The sequence below is a fragment of the Microchirus variegatus genome (assembly GCF_963457635.1).
Source record: "Microchirus variegatus genome assembly, chromosome: 2".
Taxonomy (NCBI): Eukaryota; Metazoa; Chordata; class Actinopteri; order Pleuronectiformes; family Soleidae; genus Microchirus; species Microchirus variegatus.
The window spans coordinates 39,529,730-39,551,166 of NC_139803.1; the positions used below are offsets into that span (position 1 = coordinate 39,529,730).

Genomic DNA, 21,437 nt, shown 5'->3' on the forward strand with positions numbered 1-21,437 from the left:
TGTTTTCTTCCAAAACTCAAAAAAAAAAAAAGCTGGAGTGGATCCAAAGCAATTTCAGCTAAAAGCATGTAAACCACTAACATAAACCAGAGTGGAGAAAAACCCAAGATAAACAGCTCTGAGTTGATTTTCTCTCTCTCACCTCTCATGCCTCCCCAGCTCTGGGAGTCTGGGTCCACTTCATCCTCCACCATCTCAGCAGCCTGCAGGAGCACAGACACATAAACAGAGCCACAGTTTACACACGTTTAGTTTTTTTTTTTAAATGTCCTGCTTCGTGATGCCAAAAACGCTGCTGGTCTTTATCACATCTCTTTAGAGCTGATCCGAAGCCTTTCAGCCACTGCTCTTGCTTTTTCATTCGCTCGCATTCTTTCACGGTGACCAATAGGAAGCGAGTGTGACGCTTTGTTGATAGAGAGCTTACGTTATTGAGTTCGGAGAGGCTAAAAAACGCAGCTGAGGGGAAAAGGGAAGCAAATCATGTCAGAAAAACTTGTTGTTTGTCCACTTCAAACGAGTCATTAACGACAGCTTTGTGCTTTTAGCCGTCGAGTCCAACTACAGTCAAAACTGTGCCGTTAGCCGTCCAAGTCCGAGCGTGCGAGCAGCTGCTGCCTCCGATTAACGTACAATTTAGATTTAAATTAACGATAAAACTGATCAATCTTTACATTTTAAGGCCAACTTTGTATGCTGTAACATTAGCTTAGCCCCCATGACGCGCTACATCGATTTCATTCCACTTTTGAGAGACGATATAAGCTAGAATACCCTAGCTAGCTTTTGTGCAATGTTATTAGCTCTGGTAAAGAAAAATTGACAATGTTGGTCAATAAAATACCTACAAAAATAAAATATCAGAGACACCCATTAGCTAACTCTGTTTGCTGTAACATTACTCTTAGCCCGCATGACGCACTACATTGATTTCGTTCCGTATTAGCTAGAATACCCTAGCTAGCTTTTGTGCAACGTTATTAGCACTGGTAAAGAATGGTACATTTTGGTCAACCAAGTACCTACAAAAATAAAATATCAGAGACACCCATTAGCTAATTTAGTTTGCTGTACCATTAGCTCAGCCCGTATGACGCACTACATTGATTTCATTCCGTTTTTAAGAGACGATATTAGCTGGCTAGCTTTTGTGCAATGTTATTAGCACCGGTAAAGAAAAATGGTCAATTTTGGTCAACCAAATACCTACAAAAAATAAAATATCACAGACACCAAATAGCTAACTGTTTGCTGTAACATTAGCTTAGCCCACATGACGCACTACATTGATTTCATTCCGTTTTTAAGAGACGATATTAGCTAGAATACCCTAGCTAGCTTTTGTGCAATGTTATTATCACTGGTAAAGAAAAATGGTAAATTTTGGTAAACAAAATACCTACAAAAAACACCCATTAGCTTTAGCTTTTCTTTAGCTCCAGTGCTAACTATCAAAAGTCCTGCCTGGCTAATTGTTTTGTTTTTATAAATCCTCCATGGTCATTTGAAAATTGCAAAGATGACGCAATAAAAGTCTAAAAACTAAAATGGAACAGTGGTTTACCTTGAAAATAAATTGAGTTAAATTGATTTTTTGATGGATTTAAAGAGCGTAATGCAATTACAGCTCTCAAGAAATGTTGCATATCATATCTTTACCAGCACGGTCAGATAGTGAAAAATAGTTTAAGTTTATTTAGGTCATGAATCCATCGCGGCTCCCAAGCTTTCATTTCCTCCTCAGTTCTGTTTTTGTCTCCACGGTCGTGATCCATCAACGGTCGCAGAGGGAGTGTAGCAATATCGGGAGATCAGGAGATGATAGACTAAATACCCCCCCAACGTTCCCTCATAATAAACCAGGCCCGGCCTGTGTGGAGTGAATGGTACTGGACTGACCTGTGAGTAATCTGATACCAAAGCTGTGAGAGAGAGAACCCTCAGGGAGGTTCAGTTATAAGGTTTACAGTGTTTATGGGCAGAGAGTGGGACGTAATGATGGTCGTGGTGATTTGTGTGTGTGTGTTAATTTGATTAAAACCTTGATGCGACCTTGAGAAGATGGAGACCACCCAGTTGACTCTACCACTTGGTAGAGTCTTTATGGCATGAGCGACAACTCAATCGTAAACGTCCTTGAATCTCTTGAATCCCATCAGGAGTCACTGTCCAGTGTTTTAGATAATAAACGTTCCTCGCAAGCACAAATCAAGCCCAACCCCACCACGGCTCCAGCCCTGCCAAGGTTTGGGTGCCTGAGCTTTATTAAGCCTGACTAACACAAAAAAGGACATTGTTCAAAAATCAAATCAATGCGTTGTGTAACGCCCGAGTCAGGCTGAAATGTTCGCCGTATACTCAATGGAACCATATGTAACGTTCAAATTCAATCAGGAATATCATTTGTGTCAAAGGATTAATGTGTATCGCGAATACACAAGTCGACATGGGAATAAAGAGGAATTTAATGTCTGGATTTTCCTGACAGAAACGATTGCGATTGACGATATTTGTGTGATGAGATACGCATTTGTTTGAGTCAACAAGAACTTCATAAAAACTGGAAAGATGAAGTGCTCTCCCTTGTGGAAAATAAATCAGTGGAATTGCACGTTTGTGCGCTAGGCGGCATTTCAAACGTATTCACATGAGATTTCAATGACTTTTCCCCAATTGTTGATGATCCTAATAATGTAAAAAAAATTCAACACATTTAACTTTATCGTGTGTCCTTTCTATCCCAATACACCAGTGTGTTTCCCAACCCTGGTCCTCAGGAAACACAGCCCTGCCACGTTTTACATGTTGCCCTGTTCCAAAAAAAACACACGATTCAGATGAAACATTAAATTTTTTGAAAAAAAACAAAAAAGTTTCACAAAAGTTGCATTTTTGGAAGAAAAAAAATTCACAATTTTTTTTTTCAAAAATGTAATGTTTCAAATTGTATTCCCAAAAAAATATAAAAAATGTAATGTTTCAACTTTTGTTATTATTATTATCATCTTTTTTTTTTTACATGTTGCCCTGCTCCAAAAATAAAACTTGACTCAGATGAAACATAACATTTAAAAAAAAAAAAAAAAAAAAATTCACAAAAGTTGAATTTTTGGAAGAAAAAAAAATGTAAAAATTTTATGTTTCAAATTTTATCCCCCCAAAAAATCAAAAATGTAATGTTTCAACTTTTGTTATAATTATTATAATATATATATATTTTTTTTTCAAAAATGTAATGTTTCAACTGAATCAGGTGTTTTTGGAGCAGGGCAACATGTAAAACATGGCAGGGCAGTGTTCCCTGAGGACCAGGATTTTGAAACACTGCAATACACAACATACAGCCTCCAGAGAACATCTTGTTTCTGGCTTGTTCACAATCTGATTACTGTCCAAAATTGTGAACCACAGCATAACTTTTTACAGCATCATGAAAGAAGACGAAGATTAAATTTGCTCGCAGTGTGCGGTGGCTCAGTTCAGCAGCTCACCTTGTAGATGCCGTTCCGTCCATATCCCGGTAAAGACGCAGACTTGTTGTAAGGGAAATCTGCAGAGAGAAGAGAGAGACAAACACACACATCTCTTGTCTCGTCGCGCTTTAACGCACTCGCCTGCATCGGCTGTTTGAGCTCGCGATGGGCTACTCACTTGGCTGGGAGGTGTCAGTGGGCAGACTGCAAGTGGACTTGCGCGGGTCCAGGTCTTCCGGACCCATTTGTCCGTCAATCTCGCTCTTCAAGATCATCCAACTGGTCCTCTATGGAGAGAGAGAGAGAACGATCCGGGAAAAAAAAGTGATGGATGATGGTAAAGTAGGAGTTAGTGAATTAGTGAATGCATGTACAGAAAATGGCTTGAAAGGACAGAGACATTTACATAGAGACCCACCTTGCCGTCCTCGCCCTCCTGCCAGGATGTTCTAGAAGCTGTAAAACATGTCACATGTTACAGGATGTCACAGTTTAACGTGGCCCTCAGCTCCACTGAACTGCACTACCAACGACTGAGATCATCAGCTGCAGACGGCATCGACTGTGCGGCGAAACTGACGACCGCGAACGTCCTATCAGATGTTCACGGCGCCGTGAGGAACGACGACGACAGATGATTTCAGCTACTCAAAGTAGTCGTAATATTACCTTCTCTGTGAAAATCGCGATCCTTAAAGGACAGATCTATGACGTCAAGGCCACCGTCAATTTGAACTTTGTGGTAAAATCCCCCCCCCCTTTTAACTCATAAACCAGTGGAGTTGCCCTCTGGTGGCCATTTAAAGGGATAGTTGGGAATTTTGGACATAAGACCTATTTTCCAGCTCAGTCGGTGTGATGGAGACGTCTGGAGAGGTTTTCAAGAAATTTCATTTGGTTCTTCTAATTGCCGAGTTCGCTGGTGCTATGGCTAGCGCAACTCAATGGTAAAAGTTAGCATGGCATTAAAAACACTCATACCGACTCCACAGTGCACCCGAGGCAAATCAATTGTAACGGCAGACTATCGATGTACATATCTGTGTTGATAAAATGTTTGACATAAAACCAACCTTGCAATTTGAGGGATTTTTGTCTCAGCAGCAGCAGCAGCGCGTCATACTTCCTGTTAGGCTATGGCAGCGGCGGACTGTTTCCGCTGCTGCTGAGAAAGTAGTCCCTCAAAAATTCATGCGATGCGAAGTTAGTTTTGTTTCAAATATTATTCTATCAACACAGATATGTACATCGATAGTTTGACGATACAATTGATTTGCCTCGTTTCTAATGCCATGCTAGCTCGTACCATTGACTTGCGCTAGCCATAGCACCAGCGAACTCGGCAACTAGAAGAACTGAATGAAATTTCTTGAAAACGTCTCCATCACACCGGCTGAGTTGGAAAATAGGTCTAATGTCCAAAATTCCCAACTACCCCTTTAAGAGGATACAGGGTTTAGGAGATTCCACACTGGCTTCATTGTCAATGTTAAAGGGTAAGGGTTAAAAACTATTTAGCTTATTGAAAAGTCACTTTTCACCACTTTCTGAGCAAAAAATATTTACTTGACGCGTTTTATTTTACGGCGCCGACCTCACATCTGCCTTTATGAACACAGTCAAGACGCTGACAGCTCATGAATCCATAGGGCCGCGCCATGTGCAGCTGATTTACTTGTCGTATTCCATCAAGAATGAATATTTCCTTGTGCAATGGAGTGGGAGTGAAAAACAGGCGGCTCCTCGCCCTCCTACAACACTGTGATTTTGGAGTGATGTGCACATACAGCTAGAAGGAGGGGGGGGGTATAGTTAAACCATACACCATAATTAAGACACACAAACAATGGTTAGGAGTGAGAGTCATGTGACTGGTACAACACTAATGACACAGCGTTACAGATTGATTTCATGTGCGCCGACCGCTCACGGTGAACACAAAGTCACAGCATCACCACGAGAAAACTGACAAATGAGCCCTGGGTGAGATGAGTGCAGACATGCAAGAACCGGTGGGTTTAGCACAGCAACACCCAGAGGGCACCACTCCCCCTCCCACTCCCACTCCCACTCAATTTTTAATTAACAAAGTGCTGCTGTCAAACTGGGGGTAAGTGAAATGTTTCACAGGTAAAATCCAATCATTCAAGCTTTAGTTTTCTCCCCATGATGGTACCATAAAGACATACATACAACTGCTGCTGCTGCTGCACTGCCCTCTAGAGGTTAAACATTACAATCGTTGTTTAAATGCGTAGCTGGATCCCGATCTTCGTGCACAGATAATTTTATTGTAGCGCGAATGTTCTATCTTGTCCCAGTAAACAAGCACCGTTTGAGTGAAGAATCCGTGTATTATGATTATAATGTGTCTGCCTCCTCTCCACTAGGGGGCGAAATGCTCCCGATTTGTCTTCCTACTATCCATTAACTTAGTTGTCAGACCTTGAAATCTGTCTTTTCGTTGATCCCGAAAATTTTTTTTTTTGCCATGTTTCGTTGCCACTCGATATCGCACTGTAGCCCCGATAATAGGCTAAGCCCCTCCCCCTTTGCGCACCTGTAGCATAAACTGCATATTGTTTTCTTTTTTGTGTTTTTTAAACCTTATTGTTGGCCAATGGGACCATTGCACAGCAGCCATTTTGAAAAATCAAGACGGATGTCGGTTCACGTTCGCTGACTTTAGGGTTAGGGGTTGTTTTTCTTGAAACTGCCTTCCATCTGCATCAATTTTAGAATCGTTTGTGAATATTTCAATGTTACACTGTAATCTAGTGGCGGGATGGCGTCACCTCACGGGCAACACAATTACCATGCATTGTGGGAAATGTAGTTTATGGTCCAGGGTCTCTGCAGGTTTCAACAAGTCAAATTTAAGAATTTTTAAGACTTTTTTTTTTAAGACCATAATGAGTAAAATTTAAGACCCATTTCAAATCCATACTGGCAAAAAAGCACAAAAGACATAAAGGAAAATTGGAGCCACAAATCGTTGAACTTGCAAGTTTTCTTCGCTGCTATGCTAAGCGCTAACATGCGCGCGCACAGCACGCTAGCTAGTGGCCTACTTTAGTTCCGTGTTGTAGTTCTGTCATCGCATCCTCAAAAAATAGAAACATTTCAACGCGAGACTGAAGTTTATGCATGGTTTAAATAAAGGTAACTTAAATAGCTTTTTAAGACCTTTTGAAATTGTATTTAAGACCTTATATGAAATTTTAGGAGAATTTAAGACATTTAAGGCTTTTTAAGAGTTTTTAAGACCCTGCAGATACCATCATGGGTTCCTTTCTATCTTGTGGGGTAACATCGACAATCGTATGGTCTAAAATGGTCAACCTCGGTCGATTTTTGTCGTTTTTAATCGTTTTTTACGACACAGAGTGGGTGCAGGATGCTTACGCCAGTCCTATGCATGCACCGTAGATCCAGAGAATCTACTGCGATGAGGGCGGTGCAGTGGGGTTAAAACAGGGGTGACGGACAGGCGACATGCAACACATCGTGCAGAGACCAGACCAGAGGAGGAGGAGTGTTAAAGAAGTTTGGACTGTACCATGCTGTTTGTAGATGGGGGGTTTTCTATAGAGATTATCTTTGACCACAGTCTCTGAAGATGGGGGGGGGTAAAGAAAATGGAAGAAGCCAACATGGGAAGGGAGGAGGGGAGAGAAAGAAAGAGAGAGAATGGAGAAAAGGAAGCATGAGTTAGCCGTTATTGAGGGATGAGGGATTTTTTTGAAGAAGCAAAAAAAGGCGGGGTCATTTTTTTGTATTATCACACATCAGAATCATTACCATTTTTTATATTATTCATGCAACATATTCAGAATAAATAAATAAATCAATGTATGGCGAGGAATGGTAATAAGACAAAAACCAATGACATTCAAGGGATAATATCAGAAAGCACACATGCATGTTTATACAGTAAGAAGAAGTCAAATTAAATCATTTAAAGAAATAGTTGTAGTTATATGACGCATTCTGTGCCTGCTAAAGTCTACGATATCCAATATGAAAGAATATCCGAACCAAAGCCCATTGAGAAAATCGGCGATTTTACATCACTGCGCACAAAAGTTGTCAACCTCCATTAAAGGCGCCATATGTAAGAATGTGGCCAAAAACAGTTACTACATTCAAATTCAAAATACCGAGGTCTTTTAGGTTGTCGTTTTCTGACGTAACTGGCAACCCGCGGTTGCTCGGCAGCTGAGACTCTACTGACTGCAATGATTGGTAGACGGCGGTAGGTGGCGCCACATGAAGCCAAAACGTGATTTTAAAACGTAAACATGATTTACAGTCTGCAAAATATATATTTTTTACCGCAAATATTTTGTCTGTACTGTTGTTGTTGGTGAGTTCAGTTTGTTATATGAACATTATTCCTGAGTCTCTGTGACATATTAGGAGGATTTTATGGCCAGTTGATTTAGATTTATTACATAATGCACCTTTAACTAAATAATACAATAAAAAAAAACATTATTTATTGACTTTGTTGTTTGGAATAGTTCATTCTGATTCACCTCAGTGACACTAACTTGTCAGAAGAGGCAGCAGAACACCAGCATCTCCTGTTTCCCTCCGTGAGCTAAAAACGCCGATTTTCTCTATGGGATTTGGTGTAAGAGAGTGAGCGAGTTAACAAACTTCAGTTTCCAGTCAGATAAACGCTGTCGACTTGAGCTGACATAGATTTTCTCCTGATTTAACCACACTTAAATCAGAAGGAACCTAAACAAGATAGATTTTGTAGCATTGGTGCAAATTCACCAAAAACGCCTCCGTTTTCGCGTTCAATCCAAAATGGCGGCCTTCCTGTAGGATTCACAGGAAACTTGTCATCGACTTTTATTCACGGCACAACCTAATGAAGGCGTGTACCAAGTTTCGTTCATGTACGTTATACCGGACAGGAGATGACCTAGTAGCACTTTTTTTTGCGTCAGTCTTTAGCCCCGCCCACTTCCATTTTTTTACGCACCAGGTCTGATGCTGTCGCAAAAATCAGCGAGTTTTGGGATACGCTCAGGCCTTCAAAAACGCGACTTCCTTGTGGGAAAAAAAAAAATACAAAAAATAATAATAACTCTTTGAGTTTCAATAGGTTTCTTGCACAGTTGTGCTCGAACCCTAATGAACAATAAAGGAGGTCAATTGGAGTCTAGTTGCATTAAATACACTGTTAGCTTGAGTATTTCTGCAGTAAAATGGGGACAGTATGTTTTTTTTAGCTGAGCTAATCCATCCTCAGGATCCAGACAGGCCTCTAACAGAGATGCTTGGGAACAACTGTCGCACATTAAGCCACAGGAGAACATGACTCACAACAAAACAACACATACGGGTCATTTCTTTGGCTTGTTTCAGTGTCTGCCAGCATCTGAAACAATATCCATATAAAAAGCAGTAAGGGATGATGGGTATGAAAGACATTAAGTGAATAATCCTTGGCTGTTTTTATCCCTTCACCGGCTTCCAACTTGGGAGGCTTTTTTTTTTTTCTCTTTTTCGTTCGCTCCGAACGACTGACGGCGCGACGCTCAATGGGAACAACATGTTGGATCAAATCGGGCCCCCCCCCCTCTCTCTGCAAAAAGAGGACTCGAATCGACGATGGACGCGATATTTAACGTCAGCTCCCGTCCAAACGCGTGTTCTAAATTTCGGTCTCGTGCCAGATTCTTTAGCTGCGTGTCGAAGAGAACTCGCTTTGAAATTAGAAAACAGTAGGGGCAAGATGGTAAAGTTAACTGCCACACCACAGTAAGTGCTAACACATCGGGTAAACGGCAGTCTCAGATTCTGCCGTTTACCCGATTCACCACGTTTTAGCATAATATACTTTTACTTATAGGGGCCAATTCCAATTCCTATCTTAACCTTCGAGCTCAACCCTTAATCTTAACTTTGCCCTCAAAACCAAGTGTTGAGGGTTATTTTGTCACTTAGAAATGGGACACCCCTTAAATGCAGATACATATTCAGACTGTAGGGGGCAGAATAACGCATTTACGTCACGATTATTTATTCCGATCCGTTTGTCAGTCAAGTTATTAGGTTGTCAGTTAGTTATAAGATGATACTCAAACAAATACCACAACCACGGACATATTCAGCTGACAGTTACCACACACCACGGCTTATTGACAAAAGATCGTAAAATAAAAATAAATGTTACGCAACAATGACGTCAGTAATCCATAAAATGGGCCTAAACTAAGATAATACAATGGTTTTCATCATTTTTATATCTCTATTAACAAAGAAAATACTTAATTTGTAGCGTACTTGTTTCGCTGCTTTCGGCGCCATCTTTGTTATGTCAAAACACGCAATGCATTCTGGGTAGCCCTTGCTCCCAAGGGTGGTCTCGGAAAAAATCTCAATATTGAGGGCGATACAGCCCTTAAACTCGCCCCTCAACTTAATTTTTCTGAGAATTTCGCATTTTTGAGATTGAGGGTTAAGCAAGGAATTGTGGGATTGACCTTTTAAAAGTTATCTAAATCATCGCAGTACATATTCTACACATCGCTGCCTTGTTATTTCGCAAACATTTCATACCATCAAAGAACCAGATGATGGTAAAACACCATTTAAAAACATGGCACTCCCTATGCAAACATTATGGGAAAAGTGAGAGTCGTATTTTCTCTGGTGACGAGACGCGTCTGTGATCTCACAGATGCTTTGCTGCTCGAAAAAACAAATATTCCCAGACTGCATTAATCCTGCTCTTCTCCACTTCGTCTTCTTCCTTTAAAAAACCCACAATTCAGTCTGTGAAAATGTAAAACGGAACCAGAAGTTGCATCTTTCACGGCAGATAATGATGTTTTTGGGTAAAAAAAAAATGGTTACTGATACTGAAATCACAGATTAACACATGGAGAGCTCTGATTCTTTGATGTTTCAACTTCACACAGTAATAAAAATCCATCCACCAAAGCTGTGGTTCACCAGCAGCTCTTCAGGTTTTTAATCATGTCTACACAGGGCCGGCCCCAAGGCATGAGCGACATAAGCTGCTGCTTTGGGCCCCGTGACCACTAGAGGCCCCCCAAGAGCAAATAACTCATAAAAATAAAAAATAAAAGTTTGGATTTATTCTATTTAGAATTTTTCTCCCCATTTTTACCAAAGCTTTTACATAGTTGTCAGATGTGATTATTTAATTTTATATTTTATTGATAAACCATTTTTATTACCTTGTTCCGGGTGCCTCATTATTATTTAAGTATTTGTTTGATATTTATTTTATTTAATGCTGTGTTTGTGTTACAGGAGTATATTTCGATTTTCAGACCTTAATATCTTAATATTTTATTTATAAAGCGTTTTTGTTTTATGTGTTGATTCTCTGTGTCGCCAGTAGGGGGAGTTGCTGATTTCGCCAAATATTAATTGAAAGATTTTTTCTGTAAGTTTGCAAATCTGGTGTCTGCTTCCATCGCAACAAAAAGATCTCACATTTAGTTTTTACAAGCGTATTCGCGACGGAGTAGAATAAGTAGAAAACCTTTAGTATAGTAGCTAGTATAATCAAATTTTCTAATTTTCCTGAGGGCCCCATGGAGGCTTGGAACGGCCCTGTGTCTACAGTTGAACTACTTGTCATCTCGATAAAGCGTGGATGTAGCAACTGTTTTCGTGTCCCATTACGCCCAGATTTTCGATTTACGACGACGTATTTGCCGTGATGCACTTCTAGGCTGTATACTTCGCACTTAAAGGGGTTTTTAAGGTCCAAATTTAGCTCAGAGGTCTGTGTCTCGGAACACAGACATCGGTGGACGATGACGTTCTCCCATTATTTGGACCCCAGCGAACGTACGGACGCGGTTTTGCGAAGCTTACCTTGTAATCCAGCTGCAGTCTAATCTCTCTCGAGAAAAGATGTGCGAAGATGGTGGAAGTCATTCCAGTGGAAAAAGCAAAAGTTTGAGTTGCAAGCCAAGCACGGCCATACCTGGTATGTGGAAATGCCGTGGAGCGGGTACGTATGTAGAGGAGGGAGATTTGCCGTCAGAGTAGGTGGATAAGCTGGGGGTACTCCGACCACTTTCACTACCTCCAGTCGGGGATGGAAGGTGGATAGGCGTGGAGCATGAAAGGCAAGGGGGGGGGGGGGTAAGAAGAAGGGTTTGGGGGAAAAGAAAGGACATTGGGGAGCAAAAACAAATAAGCAGCGTTAAGGTGGGCATTTTAGATTAAGCTCAAACAAGCAGGTGTTATTGAGACAACGACACAAGTGACTTGATGACCCAGCCATTTACCGCGTAAAATCTACTGACCTGTTCAGTAACGAGGACCTAAAATCATCCTGGATGATCTCACGTTCAGTTAAAGGTGCATTATGTAATAAATCTAAAGCAACTGGCCATAAAATCCTCCTAATATGTCACAGAGACTCAGGAATAATGTTCATATAACAAACTGAACTCACCAACAACAACAGTACAGACAAAATATTTGCATTAAAACAAATATTTTGCAGACTGCAAAATGAAATTTTTTGGCATGTGGCGCCACCTACCGCCGTCTAACAGTCATTGCAGTCAGTCAGAGTCTCAGCTGCCGAGCAACCATGGGTTGCCAGTTACGTCAGAAAACGAAATCTAAAAGACCTCTGTATTTTTGAATTTAGATGTAGTAACTGCTTTTGGCCACATTCTTACATATGGCACCTTTAAATAGTTGACCAGACAATTGGGTTAGGGTCAGCTGACTGGCATCCAGCCTTGTGTGGACAAAACTGACTAATAAAAAAGTGGTTTACGAAGACTAAACTGCTAACCCGACGTTGTTATTGTTTTCTTCCAAAACTCGAAAAAAAAAAATCGGGTTGCCAGTTACGTCAGAAAACGAAACCTAAAAGACCTCGGTATTTTGAATTTTAATGTGTAGTAACCGTTTTTGGCCACATTCTTACATATGGCACCTTTAAGTGAAAAGTTCTTCAAAGCGCTCTTTGGGTCAACCAAAACTACGCAACTCTTGCAGCCTGAAAGCTAAATGCATCAGAACAACGATGTGTTTTTAGTGCATCATCGTTTTGTTGAGTGTTTGCATGTGTGTGTGTGTTGCTATATCAAAAACAGGCTAGGTGATGGAGTCACTGACACCGTTACAGCCTCGAGGCCAACATAACAATCACTGTGCATCCAGAGCTTTGGGGAGACAGAGGGGGGCCGATTGTTCACGATCTTCTACCATTTGACAAAAACAGGAACCATCAGCAGAGATCTGGATGCAAGTGGATGAGATCACCGAGACACTAACACACACACACACACACACACACACAGTGGTCTGAGCGATCTCCGTCACACACACACACATGCCTGTAAACACAAATGTGTGGTAGGTCCCGTACGCACAAACATCTGGAGTTAAGTTTGGAAGGAGATGCGTTGACGTTTCTCGGAGGCAGACTTCGCGTTCGACAAAAAAAGGTGTGGTCCGTTCATTAATCATAAACTACTGACACCATAATAAGAAACAAAAAGGGTTCGAGGTCAGAGAGATCGAAAAAAAACACTCTTGCGAGATCCTGTCCTCGCGTCGGGCCTCATTACCGCGGCAACACCGACGCTTCGCTTGACTCATTAAAACGCGAGTCCCGTTGCAATGAAAACAAACATCCCTCTTTCATGGCAAGTAAGCGACCGCTACGGCCCCCGAAAACGAGGCCAACAGCAGTGCCGCGTTTGCATGCCGCTGCAACTGCAACTGGCAACCGGACCCCAAATTACAGCTTGGCTCTGCCTCCATTTCTTTCATTCCTCTGCCTCCCCAAACCCCCCCCCCCCCCTCCCTCCGCTCTTTCATCTCCTCCATCGGAAACACTCCACTCCCAGTCTTCTCTCCGCCCTGTCATGGAAGAAACCGCCAAAACCCTGGACCGCGTGTTAGTGATTTTCTGTGTTTGAGTGGAAGCTGAAAAACCTCCTCCTCCTTCTAATCAGGCTATTTCAAGGCCCTTTGCACGCATGTGACACAAGAATATGATGCACGGAGTTCTGCATAAAGAAACATCATCCTCTTTAAAGCAATGGTTTGAAAACTAGCCTACATGGGTCACCCTGGACAGGTCGCCAGTGCAGTACAGGAACACATAGAGTCAAATCAGAGTGTCCAATTTAGCCTAATCCCTGAATCTCAGAGGTGTGAACAGGCAAGGCAGACAACTGCTTGGGGCCCCGAGCCAATAGGGGGCCCCCCGACACTTTTACCGAAATGTGCAGTGACCAGCCGCCTCCCCGTCCCCCTTAAAAAACAATGGGCGATTTGCAATGACATCTCAGTAGGAAACCTCCCTAAAGGGGCCCCACCTCACTTTAACCTGTGTGAAGTTATCATTCTGCAAGTTGGAAAATGAAGAGGATTATTTACACTGTAATGCATATATTTTTTACTCAGTTTATATGTGTTTTTCAGTTATTTACAGTATTTTATTGTTCTATATATTTATATTGTTTTATAATGTGGCTTCTTTACAATGCAATGTCTTTTTTACTAAGTTGATATAGTTTTTAAAAGCACTATTTTATTGTCGTTTACATTTAAATTTTCACATACTTTTTAATTACAAGGTTTTTCCATGTTATTTCATACATTTTTCGTTGGCATAATGGTTGGAAGGGCCCCCTGGGAATGTTCTGCCTAGGGCCCCTACAGACTCTAGAATCGCCTCTGCTGAATCTGCATGTTTTTGGACTGTGGGAGGAAACCAAAACCTTTCTAAAGGAATCATTTTTTTGCTGAAAAACGACTTGTTGCCCTACCTGCAGACCTCAGTGTGTCATCCATAACCTGCGCTCTCTTCCATATCCACAAGAAAATCAAAACCACATCAATGGAATAACAAGTCGTGAGACACACGATAATGAACAAGGAATCATTCAGGGGGGAAGACGACGACAGGCAAACACTCAGGTCAGCACATCTAATCTGTATCATATCAAGAGTCACACTACGTCATGTCAACCATGCATAAACAACAACAACAACCACGTCCACAGACACGAGGGAGCAGAGCAAGCAGAACGACACAACTCGAGCGGTCCTACGGTCGTACCTTGATGCACACCATGAAACCTGACAGCACCACGATACCGGACGACGACGACAACAACAACAACAACGTCACAAAACCTGCTAACCATTCCAACCACGGGTGGAGGGAAGGGGGGGGGGGGGACACATAGGAGAGAAACTAACTTTTACCGTTAGGAGGAGGTAAACTGAGATGCAGGGATGTCCTAGGATGTTTAGGGTCAGGTTGGGGGTCCTGTTTGGACCCGAGGGCTGAGGGATCGGGGGGAGAAGATGAGGGGGAAAGGGAGGCGGGTTGGATGAGCAGCTCAAGGTCAAATCGTGCAAAAGGCTACAGCGCCGGGTTTTGCGATGTTGATTTCAGTGACGTGTGTGGTATCGCGTCGAGCGCGAGCAGTTTCATGGCTTTAGTTCACGAGTGAATTAAAAAAAAAAAAAAAACACATTAGTTACAGATCCATATTCAGACACACAGCAACACCAGGTCAGGACATTCTGTTTCCCATTATGATTAATTAGTCTCTGGATGAGCCAAGAGACCCGGGTGAGTTTATAACACACATGGTGAATTTAATGCAGAACTAAAAATCCGTGCCGACTGAAGTGGATTCAAAGTGCTTGTTGTCACAGCACTCCATTCTGAAGGACGTCTGATCCTGGTCGTACACAGACAGGACTTTGCTGCTGTTGCTAAATGACGAGAGTTGCAAACATAGACTGTGTTTAAAAATGAAAGCAGTCGAGGTGATTTTGAATAATTTTAATGAATTTTTGAAATTCAGGGAAATTATCCATTTGCCCTGATGCACTTTGACAGTGAGCTGACTTTAGATGGAAAAACAAAAAGTATCTCGGAATGACTTGAAATTTACCATCATAATAGTCGGCATCGCCCTGTACAAGGATCCTTTAAAAAAAATTGCAAAACTCTTAAGGAATAACTTTCATGAATTTTTGAAATTCAGGAATTGATCCATTTGCCCTGATGCACTTTGACAGTGAGCTGACTTTAGTTTCAAAAACAAAAAGTATCTCGGAATGACTTGAAATTTACCATCATAATAGTCGGCATCACCCTGAACAAGGATCTGTTGAAAATATTTGAAAACCTCTTAAGGAATAATTTTAATGAATTTTTGAAATTCAGGAATTGATCCATTTGCCCTGATGCACTTTGACAGTGAGCTGACTTTAGTCTCAAAAACAAAAAGAATCTCAGAATGACTTGAAATGTATTTTTGAAACGTATAAAATTGTTTTGAAGCTTCAAGATTTGCGATTTGCCCGGCCCGACGTCAGTTTCGGAAACTGCTATCAGGCAAATTTGGACGATACTAGCTACCAGCAGTCACACTGGTCCCCACTTACACAGTAAATGCCATTATTTATCATCTATTTTTAACGCAATGTACAAAACTGACGTCATGTTCTACTGAAGAAGACTTGAAGCTAGAGATTGAGATCATTAACTCCTCAGGATGACATTTACAGGCGTTATAAATCAAGTGAGAAGCTAATTTCCTCAACAACTTGCGGAGTCGGTCCTGCTTCCTTATACACAGTCTACGTTTTACGACTCTCATCCTCTTTGAGTAACTAAACTTTTAAATCAAACTTCCACATATCAGCTCGTCTCTTGAGAGGTTTTGTCCACTGTCTGTGTCGTGACCAGGTCTCGGTCTCTACGTGCTTTCACTGATACCTTTGAAGTGAGGGATGTAGTTGTGCTGCTGCAGCAGGGCCAGGGTGGTGGGGTTTAGGTGTAAGGACATGCCTGCACCGCCACCTGCTGGTGCGGGTGAGTGCTTGTCACCACCACCACCACCAACACCACCAACGACAACACCTCCACTCCCTTCAGCCCCAGCGGAATAGTACACAGGGTGGGAGGAGGAGGCCCACGTGGTTGGGTACTTAATGCCACCCATGACGGTCGGGGGCAAAGGGAGAGAACTGGGGTCACGGGTTTGGATGACGTGTCTACCGGCAAGGTTTAACTCTGGCCCTGAATGTCCAATCAGAAGACACGTAACACATGAAGACACTATTGTGAAGTCTTTGTGAAAACTAGCAAAAACTTGCTATTAATTAAACACCTTAAATTGAAATTATTCACTTATTTTGGTGAAGAAGAAGAGGAAATATACCAAAATATTTTACATTTACCATTAATCAACGGGATATAATCATGTATAGTGCACAATACGACAAACATTTCATATCATACATCTTATATATACATTAATTTTCTCAACAGCTGTGTCTAAACAGCCATATTGGGATAACAATTGCATAAAATTATGATTTCAATTCATATGTTCATTATGTGACATATTCAAAAAATGTGTACTAGTTGTTTTAACTTGTGACTTTCTTCTCAAAAACAAAAAGTATCTCGGAATGACTTGAAATTCACCATCATAATAGTCGGCATCGCCCTGAACAAGGATCCGTTGAAAATATTTGCAAACCTCTTAAGGAATAATTTTAATGAATTTTTTGAAATTCCGGAAATGATCCATTTGCCCTGATGCACTTTGACAGTGAGCTGACTTTCTTCTCAAAAACGTTTTTACGGACAAAAGTCCGAATTAGTTAAACAATTCATGTCAAATTTGCGTAAATAAAATATTAAAGTAACTTTTGACAGAATTTAAATGTTTTTATTTGGTCAAACAAATTCATTTCAAAGTTAAAGTAATTTCAAGTACATCTGGTCCTGACTGAACAGAGGGATGTTATTCATCTGCCAAGTTTCTGCTTTATCAGGGAAACACAAAAGCAACATTTTTACTTTGGCTTGAAATCGCCCTAATTTGTTTTGATAGAATAATAAAAGACTTGCCGATTGTAATCAAACCAGAGAGGAGCATGTCATTTCATTTCTTTCTTTTTGGAAATCAACAATGGAAGCAAGTGTTCTCCAAAGAAAACAAGCACCATAGACGTCGCGTGCGCGAGTGTGAGGCTGATACCTGGTCGGCTGAAGTTCTGGGGGGAACGGCACGGCGTGTAACGTCCGTACCCCCCCAGTGAGCTGTTAGAGCTGGGGCTGGAGGGCCTCCTCTGCCGGGGCGACTTCTCCCCATCGCCCTGGATACACAAGACACATCCGAGAAAACACAGCTTTAAATCTGACTTTAATCTCAATGTGGGAACGATTGCATTAGTGATATTGCAATAAACTGATTAATCATCGTTGCACGAGGGAAAACAAAACAGATGATAATGGAAAAAACGGAAACCTTTAACACGCCACAGATGGGGAATATTCTCATTGTTGTGTGTCATTTGAACCAATTCAGGTCATTAATCAACGAACGAAAATGAACTGTAATGCATACGCCAAGCAGAGAAATTAAAGGCACGGGAAAGCAATAGCATGTACGTACGTGGTTGCAATCAGAGTAAAACTGTCAACAATGACCACTGAAATCAGATCTACGCTTCAAAGCTTCATGTGTTTATGTATTTTTGGCTTCAATATGGCGGAAAAAGATGCACAAAAAACTTTACATTATTCTTTCAGAATCAGGTCTACTGTGCAAAAAGTCTAGACCACTATTTGATTTGTTGTTTTAGCAATTCTGCGATGAAAAATTAGAGACTAAAGTAGCTTCTACAGGCTTAAGTTAGCATAGTTAGCTTCACCCTGAACAAGGATCCGTTGAAAATAGCTGACTTCAGTCTCAAAAACAATTTAATGAATTTTTGAAAATCAGGAAATGATCCATTTGCTCTGATGCACTTTGACAGTGAGCTGACTTTCTTCTCAAAAACAAAAAGTATCTCAGAATGACTTGAAATGTACCATCATAATAGTCGGCATCGCCCTGAACAAGGATCCGTTGAAAATATTTGCAAAACTCTTAAGGAATAATTTTAATGAATTTTTGAAAATCAGGAAATGATCCATTTGCCCTGATGCACTTTGACAGTGAGCTGACTTTCTTCTCAAAAACAAAAAGTACCTTGGAATGACACGAAATTTACCTTCATAATAGTTGGCATCGCCCTGACTAAGGATCCGTTGACAATATTTGCAAACCTCTTAAGGAATAATTTTAATGAATTTTTGAAATTCAGGAAATGAACCATTTGCCCTGATGCACTTTGACAGTGAGCTGACTTTCTTCTCAAAAACAAAAAGTATCTCAGAAAGACTTGAAATTTACCATCATAATAGTCGGCATCGCCCTGAACAAGGATCTGTTGAAAATATTTGCAAACCTCTTAAGGAATAATTAAAATTAATTTTTTAAAGTTCAGGAAATGATCCATTTGCTCTGATGCACTTTGACAGTGAACTGTTTCTTCTCAAAAATAAAAAGTATCTCGGAATGACTTGAAATTTACCATCATAATAGTCGGCATCGTCCTGAACAAGGATCAGTTGAAAATATTTGCAAACCTCTTAAGGAATATTTTTAATGAATTTTTGAAAATCAGGAAATGATCCATTTGCTCTGATGCACTTTGACAGTGAACTGACTTTCTTCTCAAAAACAAAAAGTATCTCAGAATGACTTGAAATTTACCATCATAATAGTTGGCATCGCCCTGAACAAGGATCCGTTGAAAATATTTGCAAACCTCTTAAAGAATAATTTTAATTAATTTTTGATATTCATTAATATATATACATATTTTTATATATGTGTATATAATACGTAATGTACATATATATATATACGCATATACATACATACATACATACAAGTGCCTCAAAAGTTCTTATTGTAAAGGTCTCAAGCACACGACCAAATACTTCCCAAGTACTGTGTTAGTATAACTGCATATACACACACACAAACACACATGACAGTGATTGGGGTCGGCGTCATGCAGCAATTCATCGGGCATTAAATTACCTCTGTGGGAGTAGGAGAAAGTAGCTGGGGGGACTGCAAATAAAGAGGGAGAAGAAAGCAATAAAAAATGGTTAGGATGAACTCATATGTGAGGTTATATGAGTTTAACCATCCAAACCATGAGCGCGATCATTCAGCGCGAGTGAGTAATCACATCCACAGGGAGGAGATTTTTTCGTAGGAATGAGCGAGGTGGATTTGAAATGTGTTCGTTTCGTTTACATGCTCAGAGCTTTGAGAGGGTGTGACTGCGCCGCGGAGGAATGGATGAATGTAGTGGAGCGAGAGGAAAATGGAGTGTGGCATTGATGAATGAGGATGATGGAAGCAACACAGCAGCTGCAAAAAGGGAACGGTGCGCAAAACAACAGCGATGTGGTGCAAATTTGTGTGGTTTATGAAATAAAGATAGTGATGAAACTTCCAGTAAAATGGATAAAAAGACACTTTCCTAGGATTGGGCTTAGTCTTCACCTCCTTACAGATAATTGTGCCTTTTTAGATCCCTCAGTTACTTATACAGAAGAATTTTGGATCAATATAGCGGTGAGTCGTCTGCAAATGGTACAATACATCTAGAGTTTGGAGAATTTTGATTGGACTTTGATTGAATGGTAAATATCAGATCAAGTTTTGATGCTTTTGGAAAGTTTGAGGCCTCACTGGGGGATTTAAACTTAAGCCATTTGTCACTTTCTCCCACTGTTACAAAGCTTTTTTGACTAGAAACTCAAGTTGGTACTCTACCGCACCAAAGTCCATTGAAAAATCCAATGTTTTTAGCTTGTGGGGCTATAGGAGCTAAGTTTGTGTCACTTTGGTAAGTCCATATAAAGAATGTCAACCACCAAAGTCACAAAATGACGTATTTAAAGTTACTAATGAAAGCAGCAGTGGACAAACGACTTCCTGTGTGGTGTGATGTTAAATCGCTGAATTTCTCAACGGACTTTGGTGCAGGGGAAAACAGACAGAAAGGAAGGGATCGTCTACCTCTCCGTAATGCCTCTCCTCGGACGGATAGCTGACATACGGAGAGTAGGACAACATGTCCGGCCTCTCGATGTTGTAGATGGCCTTGGTCTTTGGAAGAGCAGCCAGGTCCTTGTAGTCCAGCCTCTCCTCTCCTAGTTTGGCCTGGCAGTGAAGCAGGTTATTGTTATTTTCAAAGACGATGTGATGCTCTGAAGTGTAACTCAGCTGTGTGGAGCTGCTGCCCCCTAGTGGTGGTGGTGGTGGTGGTGTGTCGCTTACATAGATGACTCTGCTGGGAGAGCCTGAGGCGCTGGACGCCGGGACTGAGGTGATGCTCTCGGAGGAAGTCCGGGTCACCTGGAAAACAGAGAAAAACGGCAACACAATTAGTGGTAAATCAAAAGTGGACGGTGAGGGGGGGGAGGGAGGTGAGGAGACAGGGAGGAACATAAAGTTATTGCTCATCCACTCAAGCTCATGCTTTGAGTTAAATACAGATTATCGACTAACTCGTCTGGAACTCCCAACACTCATGCACACGTATTAAACTCAACAAAGCTCTTAATGTCACAATATTACTCCCTTAACTCACTAACTACACAGCATTTTGTCTTCTAATGTACCAATAGTGCAATATTGGACAATAAATAGTCAAATGTCATTCTGTTGCCTCACAGAACAAATATTTGGAGCACAACCATCGTCAGAGAAGTGCTTTTTAACCGCAGGAAATGAAGAAAAACATATCAGGTGTCCTTTAAAGACGTCAACTATGTCCACAAGTCTGTGCGTCCCCCCTCTCTAAAGATACAAGATACAGATGTCCCGTACATGCACACACTCTATAAAGCATCATCAGCCACTGAACACTTAAATCAGGAAAACTGACAGTGTGCGTGTGCGTGTCGACACAAAGCAAAAAATGTCAACTGCAACCCATGCAGCGCATGTTTTTACATGGGGAGCAGGGACAGAGCAGGGGTTTGGGTGGAGATGAGTGGAGTGGAGGTTCAGGTGGGTGCAGCAGGGACTTTCGGGAGCACGG

At 41.2% G+C, this 21,437-nt stretch overlaps 1 protein-coding gene across 1 annotated transcript in view; it reads right to left on the reverse strand.

Moving 5' to 3' along the window:
- The window catches only part of ablim2 (actin binding LIM protein family, member 2), a 71,366-nt gene that overhangs the window by 7,821 nt on the left and 42,108 nt on the right, over window positions 1–21,437 (reverse strand). The window contains exons 10-20 of the mRNA XM_083909944.1: window positions 20,672–20,749; window positions 20,411–20,554; window positions 19,418–19,450; window positions 17,522–17,639; window positions 16,249–16,551; window positions 11,458–11,559; window positions 7,033–7,086; window positions 3,892–3,929; window positions 3,652–3,760; window positions 3,492–3,550; window positions 143–203 (exon numbers count right to left, since the gene is read on the reverse strand). Coding sequence (XP_083766070.1) covers window positions 143–203; window positions 3,492–3,550; window positions 3,652–3,760; window positions 3,892–3,929; window positions 7,033–7,086; window positions 11,458–11,559; window positions 16,249–16,551; window positions 17,522–17,639; window positions 19,418–19,450; window positions 20,411–20,554; window positions 20,672–20,749 — 1,099 coding nt within the window. The remainder of the gene's footprint in view (window positions 1–142; window positions 204–3,491; window positions 3,551–3,651; window positions 3,761–3,891; window positions 3,930–7,032; window positions 7,087–11,457; window positions 11,560–16,248; window positions 16,552–17,521; window positions 17,640–19,417; window positions 19,451–20,410; window positions 20,555–20,671; window positions 20,750–21,437) is intronic.